Source organism: Pithys albifrons, chromosome 1 (genome assembly GCF_047495875.1).
Source record: "Pithys albifrons albifrons isolate INPA30051 chromosome 1, PitAlb_v1, whole genome shotgun sequence".
NCBI classification, from domain to species: Eukaryota; Metazoa; Chordata; class Aves; order Passeriformes; family Thamnophilidae; genus Pithys; species Pithys albifrons.
In genome coordinates this window covers 85,674,922-85,699,909 of record NC_092458.1, presented here as the reverse complement: position 1 = coordinate 85,699,909, position 24,988 = coordinate 85,674,922, and the positions used below count along the sequence as shown (strand labels likewise).

The following is a 24,988-nucleotide window of genomic DNA, read 5'->3' as shown; positions in this document are numbered from 1 at the left end:
TTCAAATTCACTGATACAAATACTGTAATTTATTACTTATTATTTCTAAAATAGGAAGATATTTTATTATACCAATAGACAAACTGGAGGGAATTCAAAGCAGAGGAAGCTTTTGTTTTTTCAAAGAGGGAAAGGGAGAGAGAAGCAGGCATGATTTGCCTGAGTAAGGTTTGTCCTCTCATCACTCCTCTGCACCATCTGTGCATCCACAGACTGTGCACAGGCTGTGACAATGAAACAGAATGAACAGAAAGTCACCTCATTCTGACCCTGCGCTGGGCCATCACAAGAAATCTCCTGCCCTTGACACAGTTGCTACACCCAGGGTCACTTTCATGCCCACTGGAAGCTTACATTACCAAACTGAGACAGTGCATTGGAAACTGGTGTAATGTAGAGACACCCTCTGGGCTGGTTACATTATGTGGGAGCTATTGTGAGCTCTGTAACAGCCCAGCTTGGTCACAAAAGTAATGTAAATCTCTTTATCCACAATCCACCCTTGCACCTGCAGTGTGTCAGCTCTCAGGAGAACAAAATAATGGTTTCCAAACCGTTGAAAGAGGAAAATTCAAAGCTGAAGAGAAATCTCTAAGAAAAAAAACAACCATTAGAAGTTGCCAAAGTAGCAGGAGAATATTATAGAGGGGATAATTTAACCTAGTCATCAAAAAAAAAAAAAAAAAGTAAAAAATAGTAAACAGGTAAAGTTTCCCAGAAGTGAGATACAAGGAAAATCTCTGGTGAAAGAACCTCAGCCTGTGAAATTTAAAGTCAAACCAATGAAAGCCCTCATCAGAGCAGCTCCTCAAACAGGGGTACTCAATAAAATATTGGTGCCACTTTCTTTCATCTGTAAGTTGCTGATCATGTTGCAAAGGAGTCCATTTCTCCTCTTCACTACTCCAGGTACTATTCATGAATTTCTTCCAACAAAGGAGTAGTTGACTGGAGTATTGATCCTCTCTTGTTTCTTGGCTGGGCAAACTGGCTACTGGGAAATGCTGCTTTTCAGTGTTTTTTCTTAGATATATTGGCACTACTTCTGAATTCTTCAGTGTTTCTGACAGGGAGGTGGTCAGGATCAGGGACCAACATCCATAAACATGGATACAGTGCTGTAGTTTTGTGGTTACAACCAGGAACCTTTTGCCCCAGATCTGTCGCAGTTTGAGCTAGAAGGCCAAGCTGCTGGATGGAGAAGTGAGAAGGGCTTTTGTCTTCTGTGGAGGCAGTGGGGTCCTTCTATTGTCTGAACAGCACTGATACACATTCTGTAAGGATTTCTGTATGAAGTGTGCAGAATGGTGAGGTATAATGGGTTATGATTATTGTATGTGACTGGATCAAGAATGGAAAATAATCTACCAGTGTGTATGGGACTGTGTATCAATACTTTCATCTAAATAAGTTTTATTTTTCTAACACAGGCTCTTGGTGAGTCAGACTATTTTTTCAGGGCCTACAAAAGATGACTGGGAAAGGAATAACTGGTGCAAAAAATCCTTAAGTTTGCTGCACTGTGATCTGATATTCCAATAGAAAAGCTTTAAGAGAGTCCATTCTGTTAAAAAAAAAAAAACACACACAAAAAAAAAACCCACAAAAAAACCACAACAGAAAACACCTAACCGACTTAGTAAATGGGTTCTTTTTAAGAAGAACAGGATGGAAAAAGTAATAGCTGAATAGAAAAAAACTGACCTAGAACCTAGCAAGCCTCTGAAGGGAGAAGATAGCTGACTTCATGTCCATAAAAAAGCTAAGGGTTTTTTGCCATATCTTGGAACCAACACATCACAGGATAGAAAAAGTTAAACAACTTGCTCTTAAGAGCAGAAGGCATGAAGGAGCAGAGAAAGCTTTAAACAAGTGAGGTTTTGCAGTGCGCTGACAGGACTTAACTTTGGATCTTCGTATTGGATTTACTTCCTAATATTGCAAACTCACTGTTATACTTTTATATAGAATCTAAAACATAGAGATAATTGGTATTAGTAATATTAGAATGTTACATACTACCAAACCAGAAAACAAAACAAAGTAAGCAACAGAAGTTCTTTTGTGGTAACTTTAGTCAGCTGCTGTTATTCCTTCTGTGTTGCACATGAAAGCTGTTTCACCCCTTGCTGGCTTTCATGGAAACGTAGTGCTGTCTTCAGCTTCACAGCTGAGTAAAATTTTGTTTCTTCCTCTGTACATGATGTCAGAACTGGCGCTTAATGGGCAGTGTATTAACCAGTGAAGAGGAATCAAAATAAAGCAGCTTCAGTTCATGCTGAAATCTTCTGTTTCAAGCAGGACAATATGGAGGTGGGAAGTTGAAAAAGTGAGTTCTGTCACGTCCTCTCTGCTCTGAGAGGAGGGATGTCTGCACTAGTCCAGACATCCCAGACTGCAAGCAGTGTCAGCACTCCCTTGGTGTATACAGGGAGTCAAGTCCACTTCTATTGACAAGCCAGTGATTTTAGGCTTCTGCAACATCAGAGAGTATTGCTCTAGATGGAGAAAGGTGAAAATGAGGGCAGAATCAGGCCCAATACATTTGCCCTGGCTGGAAGGAGAAACCAGACCTTCAGCATTTTGTTCCAAGTTACACAGAAAAATCCTTCAGTGCAGCCTGTTCCTAACGCATGACACTCTCTGCAGAAAGGAGACTGGGCATGCCTGCCAGGAGCCTTGAGGAGGATGCTCTCTCCCATTCACCAAGGCACTGCATCATCTCTCAGGCTGAACCGTGTTGCTGCCAGTATTTACAGGCACCCTGAGATGCGTCAAACCCCCTGGCAGAGCCGCTAGACCGCGCACGCTGCCGCTGGCAGGTTTAGAGTGTACCCAGCGTGCCGGGGACAGGGAATACGGGAATCACACACGGGCACACGCACGGGTGCGTGCGCGCAGCCCGAGGAGGTAAGTCCGGCCCCCGACAGCGGGTCATCATCCTTCTACTGCTGGATTTTTCCAGCCGGAGCATCTTGCCGGCTCTGCTGTGATTTATGGAAATCGGTTTCTGACGCTGGGCTTTTTCCGCTACGACAGGGACACACGGACTGGAGGAGGCAGAGCTGCAGTCAGGGCACGAGAAGTGAGGGAGAGGAAGAGGCCGGGAGCGGAGGGACACAGAGCCAGGGAGAGGGCAGGGCGAGAAACAGTCACGGAGACACTTCAGAGATGGGTGAGTTATAACTAAGAGAGCAGGAAGAAAGTCAGAGAAAGGAAGAGAAGGAGAGCTGTGGGGAAGGGGAAAGGAAAGGAGATCACAGACTGAGTCAGCCTCCAGAGGGCAAACACCGGGAGACGAGTCCAGGGAACACCCCAGCATACCAAGGAGGATCTGTTCTGTCTGAATCTTCACCATGAGCACAAGGAAGAGTTGCCCCTTGCCACTGGGGCAAGGCGACCAGGAGGAAAAGCAGAATGAGGGTACTGCCGACCTGGAGCGACAGGAGTGTGAGATGGAGCTGAGGAACAAAGCTATTCTGCAACAGAAGAGGCGGCTTAAACAGGCCACCCAGTTTGTGCACAAGGACTCGGCTGATCTGCTGCCCCTGGATGGCTTGACAAGGCTTGGCACCTCCAAAGATCTGGTGAGTCCAGTGGGACCCCATTTGGAAGGGAGTCCTCCTAATAGCTTTCATCCCAGTTGAGAACTGTTGTCAGACTTTGTGAAAGTGTCCTGGGTTCAGCAAGATGAAACTTCCCTTCAGGATCATCTAGGAGCAGGTCAGGTGGAGGGAAAGAATGAATCACTTATTTATTTGAATTTATGTTCTTATGCATCCTACTAGGAACTAAACTCCTCACAGGGGCAGGGAGCCATGAACTGGAAGGACTCTCCAGGATCCAAGTTTCCACTCACCCATTACCTATATTATGTTCATGTGACATGTATGTTTCCATGTGGGACATCTCTGAAAACCTCCATGTATTCCTGCATGATCCAGCTCGAATGCAGACTGCTTCCTGGACTCAGCAGGCAGGGAAGAACAATTCATGAAACTCTCAGATAGGCTTATGTTTGACCTTGTCACCTTTTTGAATTATTCTCTCTAACCCACTCTCTGCATTTGCGGAGAGGCAAACATAGGGCAGGATCACTAGCCAGGCATGCAGGCAGATGCAGTGCCTGGCACTTGTGGATCATACCTTTGGGGAGGAGGCACAGGAATGAGGCCTATGGGAATCTCCTTGTGGAGACATGGAGCAGGAAGCATCAGGGAGGGAGATCTGTTCCAGGAGCCTGGGCAGTCTGTGGTTTGGAGGGATTTCCCCAAGGCTGGAAGCAGTTTCCCCATGGGATCTCTTGCTGGCTTAACTGCACACACAATCCCCTTGCTCTGGCAGTTTTGCTGTCCAATTTCTTCTCTCTGCTGTGGTATTTAACTGCTCAAGGATGCAGAGGTCTAAACCTTTTTCCCAAAAGAGGGCCTGGGTCTGGTTGTGGTGGGGGCACAACCCACTTATTGCATCTGTGCCTGTGGGTGTCATAAAAGCCTTGCCCCTCCTTACAGTCTGGGCTTCCCTCTGTATCATCAGACAGTCACAACACCGCAGATGCTCATGTGTGTTTGTCTCCCATAATTTCCCAGCTCCCACAGCTGCTGGCAGCAAGGCACACAGGAGCACATGTGTGTGGGACGGGGAGGGTCCTCAGCACTGGGTGGCCTGACTGGGAGTTATCCTCCTTGCTGAACACTTCGGGTGCAGTGACTCTGCCCTTTACAGATGAGGGGTCAGTGCCACATACCCATGCTGGCACACTCTCCTGCCTCCCACCACCCTCCCCACAGCTGCCTCAGCAGATGCTGCGAGTCCCTGTCTCAACACGGTAAAGGGTGACTCCTCAAAGTCACCCCGAGCTGTCGCCTCATGTCCTGCCAGCCCTTCACAGCTGCACACACATGGCTGTGGGCAGGGACTGGTCTTGAGTGTCCCTCTGGCCCTGCACACTGCTGAGGTATGAGAGGCAAGTCACAGAAGTGTTGCCCTAGTGAGGAACAGGGACTGTCCTTCCCGCAGGGAAATTGGTCTGGCCACACTGGAGCCCGGAGGGCTCTGCTCAGACTTGTGGCACAGGATGGCAGGCACTGACCCTCAGGGCCTGAGGCATTGCAGCTCAAACATCCTTTCAGGATGACATGGCCAGACGCACCCCAGGCCTGTCCCAGGACAGTTTTCGGCAGGGTTTGGGGAGGAGCCACTTCTGAGTCTTCTAGTGCACGTTTGTTGACCCCAGCCACAAAGGCAGAGAGAAACACATCTATCTCCTTTGCTTTGGAATTGACTCCTGTCACACCATGCCCCAGAGTGACAGCTGGCACCCTGAAGCCACAAATGCTTTCTCGTGCTTTCTCACCACGAGCATCTCTCCTGGTTGAATTAACCACTCTAAGGAGAATTCCTTGTGTGCAGACAGCATTCAGTCACTGCAAAACATTGCATGCTTCATGTTTGAACCACAACACAATAGCTGAAACATTTTTACCATGGAACTAGGGAGCAGTAAATAAAGCATAGCAACTTTTCTGGCACTGAGGTTTTGTTCTGGCACTAGAGGGCACAAAACAAAGTCTGGTCCCTCTGCAAAGTTTACATACATGGGATTCATGTGATACCTCCATTTCTGCTTTACCTTGGAGCAAGAAGAGAACCAGGCCTTAGATTTCCAAGAGCAATTCAGCAGTTCCCGCAACTTGATGGGACACTGTGATATTGCTGTGATGTTTTCGAGACTACAAGTTAAACTTCAAAATATGCTTTTGGCATATTTTTCCAGGCATTCCTCCAGCCCTATGAAAACCCCATATATGTTTCTTAAGTTGATCTGGATCCCTCCTGGAGGACAGGCATACAAAAAAAGGAATGTACTAAAACCAGCAGCAGTAGAAAGTGCTGGGGAGTTTGATTTTGGAGAGAGAGCAAAACACCCTGGAGTCCTATAGCACTTACACTGGGAGGAGAGTTTAACTGATTCTCCAAAACAGGTCTCCATTGACAGTGCCAGTTACTTCAGCTGTGGCCATCCCCAAAGTCCTAAAATTAGAGCAAGGCCCCATGTAATTTAAAACTAAATACATGCTTTCTTTTGCAGGCACAGGCTGTTACTTTTTGCCATTCCTCTCTGTGTATTCTGGGTGTGCATTAAGCTTATGCAATACAACCAGCAGTGTCTAGGATTTGATGGACTCATCATGTCTCCAAAAATGATTAATTATACATTTCGGTGGAGACCTCATGTTTCTAGCTTTGTAACAACAAGCATGATTTATTTTCTCCTAATGGCAAAACAAGCAAGTAGCTACATGAGCTACATATTCTGAAAGTACCAAAAAGGTCTGAAGAGCTGGCTTCTTGCCTCCCAGTAATCAAGTTCTCCAGCTCATACAGTGTCACTAATCATAGCAAGGCCTTGAGATTTCACACTGGAGAGCCTGAACCTTCCCCAAATTGCAATGGGAATCTGCTTCGATCTTTCTAAGTGCCCTGAGAGGGCCTCCTTTTCAGCTGCTGGCCACAACACCCTTCAGATCCTCCCTCGCTGTCCTCTAAATCTAATTGTTACTGAGTCCAAGAGAGAAAACGGTATTCACTTCTCCATCTTGCTGGGGAGACAGAAGATAAGGAGGGCCCCAGGAGTCTGGTTTTGATCAGATGCTTCCACAATCCCAAAGTTCAGCTAATCTCCCAGCCTGAGTGATAGGAAGAGGACAGAGGTGGTAGCTGCAAAGGGCCTGCTGTTTCTGTGGGAAAGGTTTCAGGGAGAGGGAAAGGTCCTTTGCATGCCAGATTGTGTGAGATAGGAGGGAGGATGGGAATTTGGAGACCTGCTGTTTATTCCCTGCCCTTTTCCCATGGCCCAGATGTTAGCTGGCAGCCAAACTGGCACTGTGCTCAGAGTATTTAGGGAGTTAAGTCCCATGGCCAGCTGTGCTGTGGGCCGGCACAGTAGGCTGGGAAAAGACCAGGAACAGAGGGATATTTTTACCTCACTTTTCAACTACTGCAGTGTCTCTCAAGCAGCATGTGAATGATCTGACTCTCACTTCTTGAGTGACAAGGAAACAGAGGCATGAAGGACTTGGGATCTTGCAAAGAGCAACACTGAGTGCAACCAAAAAGCCCATAACAGCTGTCCTGCTCCAACCACTGGGCATATCTGACAAGTCAGTGTGCTTCAAGTGGCAATTTACACTCCTCCCGGCAGTGTCAGCCTCTGACCAAGCATGAAGCTAGTCCAAAGCACACATACCCTGTGGGGTTAATACAGCCCAACTCATTGGCACGTTTGGTGTTATCCACGTGTTTAGCCTGCACATTGACAAGATCCTACATCAAGCTGCTGCACCATCTGGGATTTAATTTATCTTTTATTTTTTAAAGAAAGATAAAAGCAACAGTTTATGCTGTAGCACATTAACCCTTTTAAATTCTTGGCCTTTCTTCACTTAGGCAGTTAATGAGAATGCCATGGTCAGGTTTGAGCAGCTGCTCTTCTGGAGAAGGCCATGGAGCCACATACATGGAGAATGGACAAAGCTTTCTCCAACAAGGCTATTTCATTGGTGTTGCCCATTGTTGATTCAGTAGCTGTGCAGGGAGTGGAGATACTGGACCAATATTCGCCAAAGCTAGATTGTCTGATGGGGGGGAGCAGAGACGAACTCTAAAGAACATTAAAGGCTAGTTTTAGTTTCTTCTTCAGGGGAAGCTTCCTGCTTCATGACAAATAATTGTTTGTACACCTAAAATTTCTAGAATCCTGCCTTCTTGCCCACAGGTACACATAACACACATGCTGCATTCCCTGTCCCCTCCCACATTAGAAGGTATGAATGTGCCTTGTTCGATGTCAGCACACACCCACCAAGTAGTGTACGGCAGTACCTGAACAGGTGTGAGACTGCCAAGTGCATGTTTAGCTGAAGGAACAGATATGTGTGGGCAGAGCATGCATCAGGCATGTTCTTCTCCTCCAGTAATTGCATCCAAGAGACCTGCCTGTCACAGATGTTCCATCACTTCAACATCACCTTAGTAGCCACAGAAAAAATCTTGGGATTTAAGGAAGTTTTTTGGAGTAAGCCTGTCTTTCATCAGGATGATCAGTTGGGTCAAGCATTTGCAACCTGCTTCCCTGAGCTAGCAAATGTCCTTGTCTTCAGCTCCATACTTAGCTGGGATTTCTCTTTCTTTGTGATGGAGACAGCAGCCACACAGTGTGGTCCAGCGGCGGCTCTTGGAAGGCAATCTGAACAAACTGCGGGGTGAGACCAGGGTTCAGTCTGCATGGGTTCAATCTCCGCTGGCAAAAGACCAGGAGGAAAAGATGGAAAAGGGAGAGGACAGGAGAAAAGAGACTTCACTTCTGCTAATACAGTGCCAGGTAAGGCAACAACACAGTGCTGCTGATTTCACAGTGATGGCAAAAGCTCAGAGGCCAGCTGCCCCCCTCCCAAGGGCCATGCTGAATTAAAAATTGCAAAGCCAGTGCAGCCAGAGACAGCAGATTTCATGCATGGCCTCTCTTAGAGTCTGGATTCAGGTCTTCCAAAAGCCAGAGGAAAGCCTTTCTGCTAGTTGTTCATATTTGAGGATAAATTACCTAAATCACATCTCCTTCCTTTGAAGGCCAGCTTTCCCATGATAGGAGGTATTTCATAATTGTATACAGAAGCAAGGAATGTCTCCTTATCACTTGAAGACAAGTGACCATAGTTGATTTACACTTACTGGATCTAATCTGGTCTGATTCTCTCAGGAGTAAAAGGACAGATATGAGACTCACCAAGATAAAGACCTGGTACAGAATGGATACAAAATACATTTTAAAGCTGTTTTTAGTTCAGTTACTTGTTCTAAAGAACATCTTTCCTATTAGAGTGTAAAGGCTACACTTCAAAGTAAAACACATACGCCTCTAGAATTCAGTTGGCACAATAAATTATAATATGAACACAGCCTGGCAGCAAGTATCTGAAAGATACCAAGCAAAGCCACTGTCTGGTTTTTTTTGCAGCCTTTACTGTTGCAGTCAGACATTGCTTACCCTGGGTTTTAGATGTTAATGTAGCTAGGTTAACATAACTGTACTTGGGAACAGACTAGTAGGATAAATGGCTCTCAGTGTAATTTCTTCAAATACCTGAAGCCTGGTTTTGAGCAAATAAAGGTGTTTCTTTTTCTTTAATCACCACTCCTTATTGTTCTGTAAGAGGAAAGTCAGTGATAAATGGTGAGGGTTTTCCAGGCATGTACATTGAGCAAGGACAGGCATGTACAGGTGTTGTATCCCAGGAGCAGTAGCTAAGTCAGCATCAGGGGCCAGTAGTCATTCCCTTTTGTGTTTCTAATGGAATGAATGCTGGCTGTCACACACATTTTATTTTCCCTCCCAGAGGACAGGTAATGAACATCACAGTCAAGGAAATAGGTCTAACTCTCCCTGAATTCTGCATAGGCATTTCTGTCTTTTTCTGCCCTTCTTAAGAGCCAGTCACTGTTTGTCACACTTAATCTTCTTACACTGAAGGAAGGAAGCTCTCCTCCCCTTCTTTTTAGTCTTGCTGCTTTTGATGTTCTCATTTGTGAACTTCAAAAAGCCTCTCCTGTCAGCAACAGATCTGTGGCAGGAAATAGAACTCAGGCTGCCAGTTCATTTTAACCAGAGAGGTGAGCTGGTACCTTTTGGAGAGCTGTTTGATTATGATGCAATTTTTATTAGAAATGGAACACGACCCCAGTGAAGTGTTTTTTTCCTGACAGCATCTCCTGAGAAAAGATGGTCTAGCAGAATAAAGCTGACATTTACATGCAGACAGACACGCTGAAATTTTCAAAGTGGTAACAAATGCATCAACTAACTTGTAACTGAACTTGCCTAGGGAATAAGCCCAAATATAGGTAGACTTCAGGGCTACAGGGAGATTCAGGCAGTAAGTGTTTTCACTCTAACAGGTTATAGTTGCCCTGTGCCTGAGGCCTCCTGAAGTCTCAGAGATCAGAGATGGACCCAATCTATAAGAGTTGTACTGCAGAGTGACTCACCCTTCTATTTACTTGATGGGTTGCCCACATGGTATTTTAGCAGAATTGCCCCTTTTTGTGACAGTTTTTGCAAAGCACTTTGGAAAGCTTATCATGACTGGTAGCTGCATCATAAAATCAAGCTGTTATTTTTCTCTTGTGGGACTTATCTCTTGTTGACTTGGAAATAAATGCTGAAAGATTCCACTGCTGCCCGGCTACTTTTCCTCTATGCTAAAGCAACATGGGGTTAATCAACCTTTTGTTTGTTAAAGCAGCTTCTTGACTTTGGAACTGACATTATTTCAGAACACACAGCTATTCATAAATGGTGATCCTTACTGATTCCCCTTCCCCTCTTTCTTAGAAATCCTCATAACTGATGTTTGGATAAAGACTAATGGTGACTGGTAGTAACAAACTGAAAATTCTGTAACAGAGATAGGAGTGGGTAATGTGACGAAAAGTCTTCTTAGTCCAAGAAGGCTTGCAGTGCTCACCAGCTGCCTGTGTACTCCTTACCACATTTGCACTGTATTTGTGTGTGCTGGACCCATGACTTTCCTCAGGCTCCTGGTGAATTCTCTGTGCAAATGGTTAGTGGTGTAATTTGAAGGTGAGGTTAGTGGTGTAATTTTGTGAGGCTGCTGGAGCTGATAACTGTGATGGGCTGTTTACACTGAATGAGATTAAATGTTGTTTTCTACAGAATAATTACTGCCCTGTTATATCCTAGCAAGTTTCTAACTTGCAACTTTCCCAGCCTGCTCGGAAACAAAATTTAAGAATCTGCCTAGTGATGCAGTTTAGGCTTATTATAACAACAGCTCATGCATCTCAGGTCTGTCTGCTCCCAAAGTGATTCCTTAGCAACTGCTATCCTTCTTCTCTTCTTAACTACCCACAAATAGCTCATTTTTGAAAATGAAATCTTGGAAATACTGGATGTAGCGCTCTGTGATGATTAGTAATCATAGACAAATTCAGTTAAAAATCAGGAAATTGAGACATTTTCCTTGACCCTGCTGGTGCTGCACTGAGTCCCTCATAGTAATACCCATCTGCTTAAGGTGTTTAAGCATTTAAACTTGTCAGAAATTAGTATAAAGGTAGAGGAGCAGTGGGAGGTCTGTTGCTGCTTCTGAGCAGCTCATGTCGCAGAGCTCCACAGAGGATGGAAGAGAGGGAATCACAGGAAAAACACAAATGATAATAGGGGGAAAAAAGAGCTTCCCAAAAGGGAAACTTTGTGCCTGGGTTTTTCTGGGTGTTGTGCAAGACAGAGCCTTGAAGAACTAGGTCATCAAGAATGGGTATTAGGCACTATAGGTATGTTAAAGACCTATTTTGTAGAGGGCAGTTACTCTGTCTTTTTCAGTTCCTTTACTAAGTCCAATTCCTATTTTTTTCCCCTGAATATAATTCTTATTGATGTCCTTGGTGACCCTATTTTTTCAGACCCCTAACATATGTGAGACCTGCTGTCACTTCATCGCCTCTGGCCTGCTATTAAGGACCTCTGTATAGAGGGAACAGAAAACACATGGCAACCACATTTCCTTTTCCTTTTCAAGTGCAAAGGGGTGAAGAAATGAAGTGAGCAAGGCACTGGAAATAATTCCAGCAAGATCATGCACAGGTGACTGGGCTGCAGGGCATTCAGTCTCTCCCTTTGCTGAGTGACACCAGCTGTGAATGTTGTAGTTGCAGTACCATGTTATATATCCTTGAAGAGCTGTATAGGAATATAATGTAAGCCCTGCAGAAAACAGACACCTCTAGACTAGGCTGTGGCTTGGATTCAGGAGTCACTTGAATCTGTCAGCTCATGTCAGGGGTATTTGTCCTGGGTGCTCCTGTTTCAGGCTTCTCCCTCTGGAAGCTCTTCACCTGAGAACATTGATTGTTACCTGCAACTGGTGTTGCTACGTGCAACAGAAAGATGACAACGACTGTAGCAAATGCTTGCATTCCTTTAGACGTTTTTGTCATATCAATTATTGCTCTGCTAATAAAGCCCCATGGGGGTTTTCGGAACAGATTCACTAATTATGCATCTCTTGACTGGAACACTGCTAAGATAAAGTCACTAATAACAGATAAGTGTCTGGGCAATCAAATACAAATGAAACAAGACAAATTCAAAAAGAAGTCTTTGGCAGAGGTTTGCAGAGATCATCATTGTCTTGGATGAGTCTCCTGCCTTCTGACTGCTTTCTAAAACACAACCTCTTTGGCTGTGTTGCTCAGAAAGTTGGAGGAGTGAGTATGCCCATTTTGAGCCCACAGTAATTACCTGTTGTTGTTTTTTCTAGTGCCAAGGTCAGGTATTGAAAGCAACTGTTAACACTGGGTGTCTACCAAACCTCATCTCCAAGAGCTGTTTAAACCAGTTGGGGTAAGTCTTTGCACAGTAGAAAAGGAGAGATGGCTAAAAGAAAACCTATGACAAGAACCTAGGCACTCTTGATTCCCAGTCCCAATGATAATTACTAGCAGTTTTGCATGTGTACATGGCTGTTTAGGAGAAGGTGCAGAGGGTGGGATACAGGGTAAGGCATCAGGAGTGTTGGCAAAGTTGTGTGTAGACCCCAGACTGGGAGGTAGAGCTGTGTCATCCTGTCTGTGTGTTTACAAGGCAAAGCTGTCTGGCTGATGGCTAGTGGTGAGGTTTAGCTTGTTGAATCTGCCTCCAGACACACTGTATGGAAGAGATTCCTCCTCTTGTGGGCCTGTTCCCAGTGAGACCAGGAAGAACTGCCATCAGTGAGAAGTCCTGGGTTTCCTCCTCTTCCTCCACTCAAGGCAATAACACCTTTTGTGTCCCACAGGCTGGAAGAAGTGTCTGCCATGGACTGTGGAGACCTTTCTCTTCCCATCCCCAGTGTTGTTGGCCGAATAGAAGAAATGGAGTTGCAATTTGGTCAGGAGACAGTGCTGTGTTCAGCACTGGTTGTAGGTGAGTGCCAGACTCTCCTCTCCCCTATTTTTCTTGTGTCCCTCTCACCCTGCCAAGGGCATATAGAAGGACCTTTAGGAAAAGCATGACATGGTGGGAGGTTGGTGTTGCGGTCACCTCCACTGCTGGCAAACATCATTATGTGCTGTGAATACCCTCAATCTAATCAAAGGCAAAGGGCATAGGAAGAGTATGGAGAACACAGAAGACATTGAAAGTGGGGAGAAATTATTTGCTTTTTGGTCTTAACAAAGGATGTGAAAAATTCTCATTTCCATTCTAAAATGGACTTTTCTCAAAATTATGCAGACAGCCTGATTAGCCCTCTAGTGCCCAATGTTCTCCTATTGAATGGGCACTTGTATCTCTGGCTGGCTGGAAGTCATCAGAGAAAGCAACAGAGGGTACATACAGCTTATTCCCCAGAGTGTTTCTCTGTGTACTCATCTGCCTCTGCTGCAGGGAGCACCCTGAGAGAACCTGGTAGCCACAGAGTGCCGAGTCTCCCTCCTTCACAGTGTCCTGAAGCAGGATCCGTTGAAGGAAGGAGCCATAGAAGAAAAGGTCAAGTCAGCAGCCACTGAGGCATGCCCAGAAAACAGAAAGGCTGCATGTTTCACATTCACATCAAGCTGTGCATATGCTGAAAACAACTTAGTTGTCTGTCTTTTTTCCCCTGTTCTTTAACCCTATTAATCTTTCAGCTTTTCCCTCTCGCTTTTATCTGTTTCCTCTTCTTTGATGAGTACTATTCACCTTCCAAGGCCTCCCTTGCTCCCTCTTTTCATGTCCATTCTTTCCACAATCCTAGTCATCTAGACAGACCTTCCTCCTCTTACGCACTCCAGCTCACTCTTCTCTACTGTTTTTCCCTCTGCTTGTTCTTGCCCTACACAGGGAATCTGTATTAGCACCAGCATGGATGAGTTTAGCCCAGTAGTACCTATTCATTTGCTGGGATGTGAAAATGGCTGCCTGGAAGCAGTAGAATTGCTTCTCCTGTGTCTTACATGTGCCTGTGCACACAGTGCTCTCGCTTATGTGGTTATAAAAAAATTATAAATTACAGCCACTCATTACAGGGCAAGCAGGCATTCAGGAGACACGGAAGGTGTTAATGATGTTACTGGTGGCTTCCGATTCATGCAGACTCCAGGACCTGTGGATTCCTCGTTGCTGCCACTCAGGTCCAGATGGGTGACTCTAAGACCCAGGAGGTCACTCCCCAGTCCAATGCATGTTCTTAGTGTCAGGTTTGGATAGTAGCAAGGCTGAATGTATATTCCAGAGAGGAATAGAGAAAGGACACAGACAAGGCCAGTCACACAGATGACCACATGCCGAGCAGTGCCTTTACCAGCAAGCACATAAACACCAGCAGATAGCCCAGTTCTGGTCCTCTTCTCCAGCTGACTGAAGTTCACTAGCAGAAGTTCACACATCCTAAGGCTCTAGATTCACAAGCACACTTGTATTCACTGAGTCTTCAAAGAACAGCACAGCTTCTAGGTCTGTCTTATACCCACGTCTGGACCCTAGGCACCCTGCCTAGCCACTGACTCAGACCCTGAGTCTTTTCAGGTGCAGGTTTCTTTCCACTCACTGGCTAGACCAGACTGAGGTTTGGGAGCTAATTGTATGTGCAAAGCCACAACATCACAGGATCAAATTCCCTGGGGAAACATAAACACATCCAAGTCTTTCTAGTTAGTAGCATTTAGACCTCTCATACACATGCCCTGTTCTCTTCAGTTGCCGAATTACAAACGTATGGTTCTTGTGAACCCAGTGAGAGCTGCTACCTAGAGCTCTTGTGCATGCTGAACTCTCCAGTTGCTGGCACGGAGACTTGCAAGATCTGTGACACATAATGCTTCTTCAGTTATTGAACTCAGACCTTGCAGCACACATCGCAATCCCTTTAGTTGCTGGCACCCAGATGTATAAGCACTATGGCACCCAGACTCTTGTACAGTGGTGTCTCTGCTGGCACCTGTGTGCTACATCCTTCACTCCAGTTGCTGACACACACCTGTGAGCCCTATGGCCTGTAGTCCCTTCAGTTACTGGCACCTCCCTTGCCAGTCCTTCAATTCAGGGACATCTAGAGCTGTTTACCCTTTAACCCATCGCATCTTCTACACTCACTGACACTGAAGACTTGCACCAGTCAAATGTAGGATAGGGAAGTTACACAGAAAAAAAAATTACTTAGTAAAATCATCTAATAAGATGATTGGATAGATTGTGGCCATAAGGTGCAGGGTTTGGTCAGGCAACTGAACTGAGCAGCTGTCTGATTGCATGTGACTGGCCCCTTTATTCCCTCTCCTCTCCATTTTTCCATGCTTATTCTCACTGATTTACCCTCCTGCTTGCCTTCTCCTGACTTTGGTCCTTCTCTTACACAGCTCATAGTAAGTTTTACGGGATCCCACAACCCCCCTCTGACAGCCCATGCTAAGTTTCAAACAAGCCCACAACCCTCCTCAAGTATCTTATAATAGTCAAGATAATAAAAATATCCTCCTCTTATCAGCTACAAAAGTTAATTTTGACCATATTTAGATCTGTGCTGAAATAACTCCTTTAATGGCTTATCAGTCAGTGCCAGAGAGTGTTGATTTACTATTGTCATTGTTACTACCTGCTAGTTAATGTATGTTAAATTCATCACTTTCCTTATTATTTGCTATCTACTTTATACTGAAGAGACCACAGCCACATAACTTTATGAATCAGATGTTGTTGTATTCCATACCCTCTTACAGGAGAGACACACTTTCTTCAGAGGGGCAGTATTATTAAGCCTGATCAGTCTCTTCTCTCTTCTCAGATGATGAAATGCTGGAGTTTTGCATTGGTCTCCAGACTCTGTGGTCTCTCAAGGTAAGGAACAGTTCCTTGCTTGTTGCAGGGCTCCTCCTGAGAAGTTCTCCAAGACCTGGTTGCTGTAGGCATCAGAAATACTTATGTCCAGGTCTTTCAGGGAAATGCCAGTCACACAGCTGCCTGACTGGCTGCAGTATGCTCTGAGTCATTGATTCCTTTCCAGTCCCTTTTGAAGTTTTTAAGAAAGGAAACTCCTAATAGGATACTAAAAAATCTCCCATTCTTTATATTCCTGACTATACAAGTTGCAAACAGGAAGAGGAAACTGAAGAAGAGGCAAGAAAATGCAAGGCACACTGTCACAAGTTAGACCTGTGTTGCCTTTTGAAAGCTGATGTGAACAAGCTCTCCTTTTGCTTTAAGCCATATGAGCTGTATAATCTCATTCACTGTCCAACACTAGCTGGACAGGAGTGGAAAGAGTCCTCTCCTGTTACCAGCTTGGTTCAGGGTTAATGTTCTGCCGAGCCTGGTTCCTGGGTGGCTCAGAATATGGTGCAGCAACCTGGCTCCTGCCTGTCACGTATTTGCAGCCATATGTCAGACTCATTAAATAGGAAAAGCATTGGGCTGAATGGCTGAGTCATGTGAGGACATCAGCTCAGAGGGAGTCATAGGAAGAAGAGAGGGTAATGGTGCTCTGAAGGTTTTGGAGAGGAATCCATTAAAGGAAACAGGAGCAAGCAGGCAGCATGGGGAGCAGAGAGGGAAACTAAAGTCTGTCCAAGCCCAAAGTGCTGTTAAAGGTTTTCGCCAGTCACAGACATCATCAGATTTGCTATCTGAAATGTCCAGCAAGTAACTGGCTCTCCCCTTATTTAGTGTTGCATCGACTTGGAGGAAGGAGTCCTGAGATTTAAAGCACTGAGTCAAGAGCTTCCTTTTCTACATGCCTCTGAAGAGCCTGGCCAGTGACTGGCTGTTCCTCATGTCTGGGGCTGAGGAGACTTGCTGTCATGAAAGAAGGATGAGGGTGAGGCTCACATGCCCCTGACCTTGCGGAGTTCTAGGCTGAGGCCTTCACTGGGGAGTGAGAAAAAGGCAAGTGAGTGCTGGAAGGTGTTGTTGCTGGGAGTGCCTCAGAGATGCCCCTCCTTTCAGTGGACCCTCTTGCTTGTCCCAATGTGCCAAGTGGGCATTTTGTTCTTGTTTTTCTATTTGTCCCTAGTCACTCCAGTTTCTGTTTCTGTAGTAAATTTACCCTACCCCTTTAGTGACAAGACCCTCTATTCATGAGGCAAGAGAGTCTCTGTGAACAATCTGTAGTTGCTCTGTGGACAAGAGGAGGGAGCTTTCCCCCAAAACCTCCAAAGATTGCCATGAATGTTTCCCTTCTCTTTGCCTCAATGTGAGTGGACACCACTCCCATTTCTTTGTGGGAAGGGCTCTGTTCCCCTCGCCTGTACTCTGGGAAGCTGGATTTTGTAACTTTTTGCAGGCTCAGAGCAGAGCAGAAGTATTTTCTTGGGAAAACTTTGCAGCAAGAACACTTTAAGAGTTCTCAGTTCTAGAAAACCTTTGCAGAAATGCCAAGTGTAGATGCCTAAAGTACACACAGGGGCTTGAGCTTTGCCACTTCATCTTTGGGAACTAAGCTATATTATATGAATGGCAATGCTTATCATCTCTTGGTGTTATACAGTACCCAGACTAGCAGACCCTGTTCTTCTGACCAGGCCCTTCCTCTCTGCACTCCAGCTGCTAGAGCTACATTCCTGTTACCTCTGCTACTTCCTCAGAGATACTATTGCTCAGTTTAAATGCTGCAATCAATTACAGCATCAAGTCTCCTGCTCTGTCAGCTCCTTTCTTTCAACTTGAAATCCAGTGATTGAAGACAGATACATCATCGGCCTCAAGTCCTGGCATCACAGAGCCCATCAACTTTGCTACTCCTGCATGAAATAACTAGACTTCCTTGCAGTATCTATTCAGGTCAGAGAACTGTGAACTCATCTGGGATGTCAAAGGTGATTATTAAGTCACTTAATAATTGTTTGGTGGGGTTTTTTTAGTAATTTCCATCCTAGAGTGCAACTGCGTTATAAATATAATTTATTCTTTACTAGCTCTAGGAAAGATGCATTAGATCAGGGTTTTTTCTGTGCCTCATGGCTACTGATTCACTATCCAAACTCTGCACAATGTACCTTTTTCCACCCTTAAAATGTCAGGACATCCCAATCTTGCCTACTTACCCAGATTAAATACTGCCAACTCTCTTCCATTTTTATCAAACTGCTCATTGTTTCTGTGTGCTTCTCAAAGAAGTTGTGCATGCATTTTTGCTTTTTTCCCTGTAAGTTCTTTCCTACATCAGATGCTGTATGCTGTAGAATAATATGCTAAGAATATCAGAGTACAGCCTGGCTGACATGATTTGGGATTCACCAGTGTTAGTTGGTGTGACTGGCATCTGCTGCTCCTACATGGAGCATCAGACTACTGACTTTTACTGTTAGTCTTGATATCTTGCAGCTTCTGACCTGTTCCATGACTTTTTGGCCACTCCTATATTTGTGCATCTGATTATTTCTGGCTGCATGAACTTCTTTCCATGAATCTCCTGAATGGCACCAACAGTTTTCTCATTTGTTCAGGAAACACGCCTACTTGATGAGCCTGTCTTCCAAAGTACCAGTAATTCCTTCTGGATTTGTATCTCTTGCATGACTGACTGGCTTCTCAAACCCACGGGTCTTTATGACAGTTCAGACTTGTACTAAACCATCCTGTGTGTCTGCTGGAACCTATGTTGCACCTGGATCAATTATGCTGAAAAAATTCTTGTTTGTGATAGATGAAACGCCTGTTCCTATGTGCAGCAACTAACCCAGTTTCCAACTCTCACTCACATCTAAAAACGGCACGTGGAACAAGGACAAATAATATTAATTATCTGACAGATACCATAACTATTGAAATTCTTATTATCAGTTAACTTCTTTGATCCATTAAAAAAAAAGGCAAACTCTAAACCATAATCCTAAAGCTCACATTAGCCCTAACTCAAACACGAAATCCTAACAATGACCCTAAATCTAACCCACAAGGCTAAATATAACACTAAATCCTAACCCTAAACAAGCTCTAAATCAAACCCTAATTCTAAATTTAATGCTAACCCTAATCCCTAAACCAAACCCTTACCTCCTAACTATAAAACAATACTAAACACAGACGCCTAAATTTAACCCTGTAATCCCAGCTCTATCTAACTCAAAACACAAAGCTAGTCGTGAAGGAGCTAACTCCAGTCCCAGAACCTAACCATAATCCCAGCCCTAAACTCTAATCACTAACCTTAACTCCAACCCCTCAACCTAAAGCCTAAACCTAACGGTAAACCCCAAATGGTATAACTAAACCAAATCCCTAATCCCAACTCTAAGCATATCCCTAAACCTATACGTAACCCCACCCACCTAATGCTATCTGAGGGCTTTTGTCAGTGCCCACAAGGGGCCCTGCTTCCCTCCAGAGTACCCTGGGGCTTTTGCTGGGTTTTGCTTTGGCCTGCAAGGCCTGCTGCTGCCTTCCAGTGTCCTGGGGCTTTTCCCAGCCTTTGTGAGGTTTATATGGGATCACAATTCCCTCTGGAGTGTGGCAGGGCTTTTTCTGGACTTTGCTGATGCTCAGGCAGGTCTCTGCTGCCTTCCAAAGTGTCTGACAGCTTTTGCTGGGCTTTGCTGCTGTTCACAAGTGGCTGTCACGGGAAGGGAAGGGTCAATGATAGCATTCAATCCTGGCCACCTTCTTGTGAGAGCTGTGCCTGACGGGTGTCCATTTTGGAGCTAGGCTCTGACTACACGAGGGTGTAGGTTGGTAGGAGTCTTCAGACTGGAGCCAACAGGAATCTTGCCAATGATTTGAAGGGTGTTGGATGGGATTCTACAGAAAATTGGCATGACTTGGAGTTAACAGTTCTATTTTGATGACTGCCACAGCCCTGCAGATATTTGCATACTAGCTGCCATCTGAATTCATTAGGTGCTGTTCCTACATGTCTGTCTTGGGATAACTCTGCCTTTGCTCACATTCAGAGCATCCTCCAGTCCTTCTGAAGCCTTTCTGTGATTCCCATACCTCATTTTTCAAATCACTTTCAGGTTCCTCTGTGAATTAATGTGCTACAGTAGGTGAAAATCCCCAGCCCTGTCTCTCTCTTCTCTGCAGAATGAATCCTTCTTCGCATCCTTCTTTCCTTCCTCTCACACTACTAAGTGACAAATTTGCTTCTTTTCAAAGGAATTCTCTCCTTTTTAGATAATCCTTTTAACACTTTGTTGTACCCTGGTTGCCACTTCTAAGTCACAGAGAGGATGTTTCCAAGAAAACACTGAATTAGCATGTGAGAGTTCTCCTCTCAGCTTTAAAATCAGCTCCAGGGCAGAAGACATGCTTTTCACCTTCCTCCTGTCCATGTTAGTTGAGCATGCAGATCCACACAGTAAAGGTCTTTTTCATCCAGACACTGAGGAATCTGTTGCCAACAGTTATCCTGGAACATCCCCATCTCCCTGAGATGAGCTCATTTGGTTAGAGTGTGGTGCTAATAATGCCAAGGTGGTGGGTTTGATCCCCGTAGGTGTCATTCACTTAAGAGTTGGACTCAATGATCCTTGTAGGTCCCTTCCAAGTCAAACATTCTGTGACTCTATGATCAAGCTTTGCTGCAGGCAGAGCTTGCAGAAAAACACACTTACATGACTGAGAACTGCAGGTGACAATGCCATAAAAACACCTTACTTAAACTCATTCCCTAAATCACAGTCTAATCCTACAGTGTCAGCACCTGCTTTCATCATCAACAGAACTTCTGGAAGGTTTCTATCTCCCAAAGTTCCTTGGCATTAAATGACATGGTGGTAGTGACTTTTGATGCATATACTCTAGCCCAAATGGTGTTTTCTCCAAAGACCAGCATTTTTGTGTTGTTACATGGGAATCTCAGCTTCCACTGTGAAAGAAAGAAGTCTTGGCTTTAAAAAATGTGATTAGAATATAGAACTTGCAGCATCTCAAAGAAGTCAACTCAATCCCATCTACAAAAAAGGTAATTTTTAAAAGTCTTCCAGCACTGGGGAGCCCAGTAAGCAATTTTTGAGTGGGTTGGCAAGGCTGAAGATTGTCTCAATTGCCATTTCTTTCGGAAAGCCTATTATAGAGTTCCCTATTCCCAATCCCAGTCACCTCTATTGCTTTTGATGGACAAGGGAATTAAGGAGCTATCTAAAGGTCTTTTCCACTGAAGATGAAAAATACTATTACTTTCATAAGGAAAGTAGAAATTCAGTACAAACTGCCAGCTCAGAGCAGGGCATAGGCACATCCTGTATGTGTCCAACTCCGGCTTTCTCATTATGAGGCCCATCCCTTCAATATAAACAATGGAATGTTATTATTTGAGGGATAATATGTTTCAACTGCCTTGGTGATCAGCCTCTACTAGGGCTACTTTCCATCAGAGTGGGCTTACCCATTGTGGAACACTCTGCAGCGAAACATTTGTCAAAGCAAATCTCTGAAATAGAGAAGCAACTGTGAGATACCTGTGGCTGAACTGCCCAGGGATGGGGAGATGGACTTCTAAGGCCCCTTCCAAGGCCTGTGTGCAAGAGGTAAATCTATCCCCACATTATGCACTCTGCCAAAGCCATAATCAGGACCATTTCCAGGAGCTTGAGGTCACTTGGTTTGGAACAGAATGAGAGCTCCAGCCATTCATATTTCCAGAGCACTGCTCCTTCTTTCAGTACTAGAAGGCAAGCTATGGAAATGAAGACCACTGAACCACATATGTATGTTTGCAGCAACTCCTTTCAAAAGACTCCACTGGCAAATGCCAACATACAACTGAAGAGTTAAAAAAAAATAACCAAATTCAGCAAAAATATCATAAAACGAGGGCAGGGATGGCCAGCAGGTTTATTATGTCTCAGGAAAATAAGGCAAACCCCTCTCTTTATTTTCTTGCTAGTAAATTGACCATCACAACCAAAGCCATTAATCATTTACCTGCAAATACCCCCAGTGCCTAAGAATACTGTCAGACTCCTCACATGCTGCGTGCTGGCACTGGGACATACTAAGGTGTCTGGCAAATCCTGCCCTGCTGAAAAGCTTCCCAGCACCAGTGGGTATGCCAATCTGCTACGGATTAGGATACAGCAAACATTTTCTGCTGCGTGGGAAGGAACCACTTCTAATTCCAACTCTGTGGCTTGCGTCGGCTGGCAAGGACAAAGAAGAATTAGTTACAATGTAACTCAGTCCAAAGACAGAGCCTTAACTGGCCCCTTTCCTGAGAAAATATAGACTTCACAGGAAATTGTTGCCTGAAGCACTGACTTCAGGAAGTATTGGCTGTAGCCAGTCTATCTGGCACTTTTGAATTCAGGGCAGGAAAAAAGAAGTCACCTTTTGGCCAAGGAACAGTACAGATTTTCAACTAATTCTTCTGTAGACACTTTTCATTCTTCTATGTGCACAAGGGGCACAGGAGCAAAATGCATCTGCTAGTTATTATGTGCTGCACACAATGTAAAACTGTCAGGGAAACCCTTAAACGTTAGTATTTTTCCTCTCCAATGGTTTTTAAGAGCTGAAGAGGTTTGGGGAATGGATGTTTTTGTAGTGTCCATATCTTCGCACCTCTGCTTTTCACAGTGCACATTGCCTGGGCTTGCACAGCACACAGCAGTGTTATCCTGAGGCCAACAAAGGAGGGCCAGGGTGCACATGTGCCCCTGCCCAACATTCACAGTGGTTTTGTCCCATTTTCTTTTAAAGATGGTTGTTTGAAAAAATGACATCTCTTCCTTGGTAACCCTTTCCCTATCTTTCTCAACAATTAACAGTCCAACAGTGTATCAGTTCAACCTTCCTTCCTTGGCAATCATTTGACCTGTACAGCCAAGTTTGTCTTGCACAAAACAGTTTCAGCCATTCGTACAACCCTCGTGCTTGTGTTGCTAATAAAGGTTTATATTTGGTGTTGCTAATAAAGGTTTGTATTTGGCATGGACAGACAGCACTGAGTTGTTCTCTGTTATGAGTGTAGGCAATCCTGTTTCCTTGCTAGGCCCTGACTTCTTGCCGGAAACAATGGTGTTTGCCTACTGGGGTGGGTGGCTGCACATCTCAGCATCATGAAAACTGACAATTTGTTAAGGTTAGTCTAGATCTGATAAGTTTCAAGACAACTCCTTGCTTTAACCTATGAGTAGATGGTCCCTATGCTATCAGCTCTCCACAGCTCACAGACTCAAGCCCTGCTGTTCTCAACACCACTGTTAATAAGCTCTATTATGACTTGAAAGCTTCTGCACTTAGTATGACAGGGGAACATTTCAAAATCCTCCTCAGTGAGGTCATTAAAATGGAGAAACTTCCACTGCAGTTAGAGAGTCAGAGGATACTGTAGCCTGAGATACAAGCCAGCTGATATAGAGCAGGTCATACCATTTTGCTGTTCCACGCTTTAACTTTCACTGTTAACCAAAGGCAGAGGACAGCATTCGTCCTCTATAAAGCTTATATAATCTAGAGATGGAAACTGTAAAGAATACCTAAGGCTTATTATGTAAAGATCCTGCCTTTCCACCACAAAGGGCTACTCTAACAAGTCATTCTGACCCAAGGGCAAGACACTTTCTTCCTCTATACAAAGTATTTTCCCCCAGTTAGGGCTGTCCTTTGCAGAGTACAGCACAGCAGGTTTTCAACTGCCTGTAAGATCTTTAAATGGTGCCATTTGCTACAGATCCCTGAATTCCATTTGGTTTGACTCAGGCTGCCATAAGGGTGAAGGGACAGCTCCCTCCATTGCACATGTCCAGTAAAACATCACACAGTGAGAGGAGATAATAGATGCAAACCAGCAGGTGAGCCTGCTGAATTAGGCAAAAGGCAAGCAAGACAGGGAAAAGCACAACACCAGCAGCATGTGGGAAGGTTCGTGCCTGGCCCTTTGCAAATGAGCAGTCCGTGTGAGCAAAGCCCTTTTTCAGACTCCTCATGCCAGCCATTGGAACATCAACTCCAGTCCATCTCTTTCAGTTATGCAGGACTCAAAACAGCATGGCACTCTCCACAACAAGAGGCAAGTGTGGCATTTCCACTGTTTACTGTAGATTGGCCAAGCTCTCACAGCACCACAGGTCCATGCTTAAGTCAGATTCCTCTTACAGTCCACTTCCCAGCTGCTTTGTTAAGTCACAGCCTTCTCTAGGATCACCCAGCCCAAGAAGACGAAGACAAGCAATGTCTCTTGAGTACAGATGGAGTCTGCTGGAGCTGTTACCTCTCCACACCTTATTAGTGCAAGTTGTGGTTCTCCTCACATCTGTCTCCAGCTTCCCAGAACAGGCGATTTGTGATAAGCTGCTTGCTAGTAGAGCAATCAATGCATAGGTCTACTTTAACACACACCTAAGTGTGAGAGAAGGCCCTTGCACACTCCCTAGCTCAATTCCTCCATCTGCAATTCCTGCACTGTAATCCTGCTAAGAACTCCGAAGTAATCACTGGAGCCAGAATGGAGACTGAGCTCAGCTATTCTCTCCATCTGTGTCCTCAGTGCTCCTTCACAGTGATCCATAAAGCACTTTAGGTAGCAAAGACTATGGAAACGGGTAATGGAAGGCCAACAAGCAAGACCCTTGACTCTTTGTGTCTGGTAGCTCCCTCTGCTAACAGCAAATCAACCCACCACCCGCACTCAAGCCTACAGCCAAAAACATCCCTCCACAGCCTGTACACCCTTTCCTGTTTGGAAGTTTTGACAGAGATAGGAAAAAAACAGTCATCTTCATCAGATGTCCCGTTCCAGCTGCAGAAGAGCCAGCGCTGGTAGTCAGACTCCACGTGACTTGTTATAAGGGATCCTGGGTGACATTGCAGTGGGCAGAGGAATCTGTTCCAGCAGGATCCTGACACTCTGAGGGGCTGCTCAGGTGATATTTCTCAGGAAAATAAAGTGTTTTGTGAATCAGACTTCTGACAGCAGAAACGTCATTTCTATCTGCAGAAAAGAGAGAAAAACAGCTGTTAGGGATTCTCAACAGGCAGTATGAAAGCTTCTACCTCAAAAAATACCTGCAGCTCTAGTTC

General features: G+C 44.9%; 2 protein-coding genes across 4 annotated transcripts in view; one reads left to right on the top strand and one right to left on the bottom strand.

Moving 5' to 3' along the window:
* Nucleotides 1-2,910: 2,910 nt before the first annotated feature.
* NRIP2 (nuclear receptor interacting protein 2) lies at nucleotides 2,911-22,901 on the top strand. 3 transcript variants are annotated; one of them, XR_011698025.1, is made up of 7 exons: nucleotides 2,911-3,587; nucleotides 8,207-8,383; nucleotides 12,339-12,421; nucleotides 12,855-12,982; nucleotides 15,819-15,871; nucleotides 16,697-16,847; nucleotides 17,551-22,901. XR_011698025.1 is itself a non-coding variant. In XM_071557838.1 (6 exons), exons 1-6 carry the CDS (start codon nucleotides 3,357-3,359, stop codon nucleotides 16,787-16,789), a joined length of 765 nt encoding a protein of 254 aa, XP_071413939.1. In that variant the 5' UTR covers nucleotides 2,911-3,356; the 3' UTR covers nucleotides 16,790-22,901. The 3 variants fall into 3 exon arrangements, 2 of the variants coding, with proteins under 2 accessions (XP_071413939.1, XP_071413930.1); XM_071557838.1 differs by having other exon boundaries at nucleotides 16,697-22,901; XM_071557829.1 differs by lacking the exons at nucleotides 16,697-16,847; nucleotides 17,551-22,901 and having other exon boundaries at nucleotides 15,819-16,018.
* Nucleotides 21,769-24,988, bottom strand: part of ITFG2 (integrin alpha FG-GAP repeat containing 2) — a 12,385-nt gene continuing 9,165 nt past the window's right edge. The window contains exon 12 of the mRNA XM_071557816.1: nucleotides 21,769-24,899. Coding sequence (XP_071413917.1) covers nucleotides 24,751-24,899 — 149 coding nt within the window. The 3' untranslated portion in view covers nucleotides 21,769-24,750. The remainder of the gene's footprint in view (nucleotides 24,900-24,988) is intronic.

Coding starts and splice junctions, on each gene's coding strand:
- NRIP2 (XM_071557829.1), top strand. CDS start 3,357: ATGAGCACAAGGAAGAGTTGCCCCTTGCCACTGGGGCAAGGCGACCAG. Junction 3,588..8,206: donor TTGGCACCTCCAAAGATCTG/GTGAGTCCAGTG, acceptor TGATGGAGACAG/CAGCCACACAGTGTGGTCCA. Junction 8,384..12,338: donor TTCTGCTAATACAGTGCCAG/GTAAGGCAACAA, acceptor TGTTTTTTCTAG/TGCCAAGGTCAGGTATTGAA.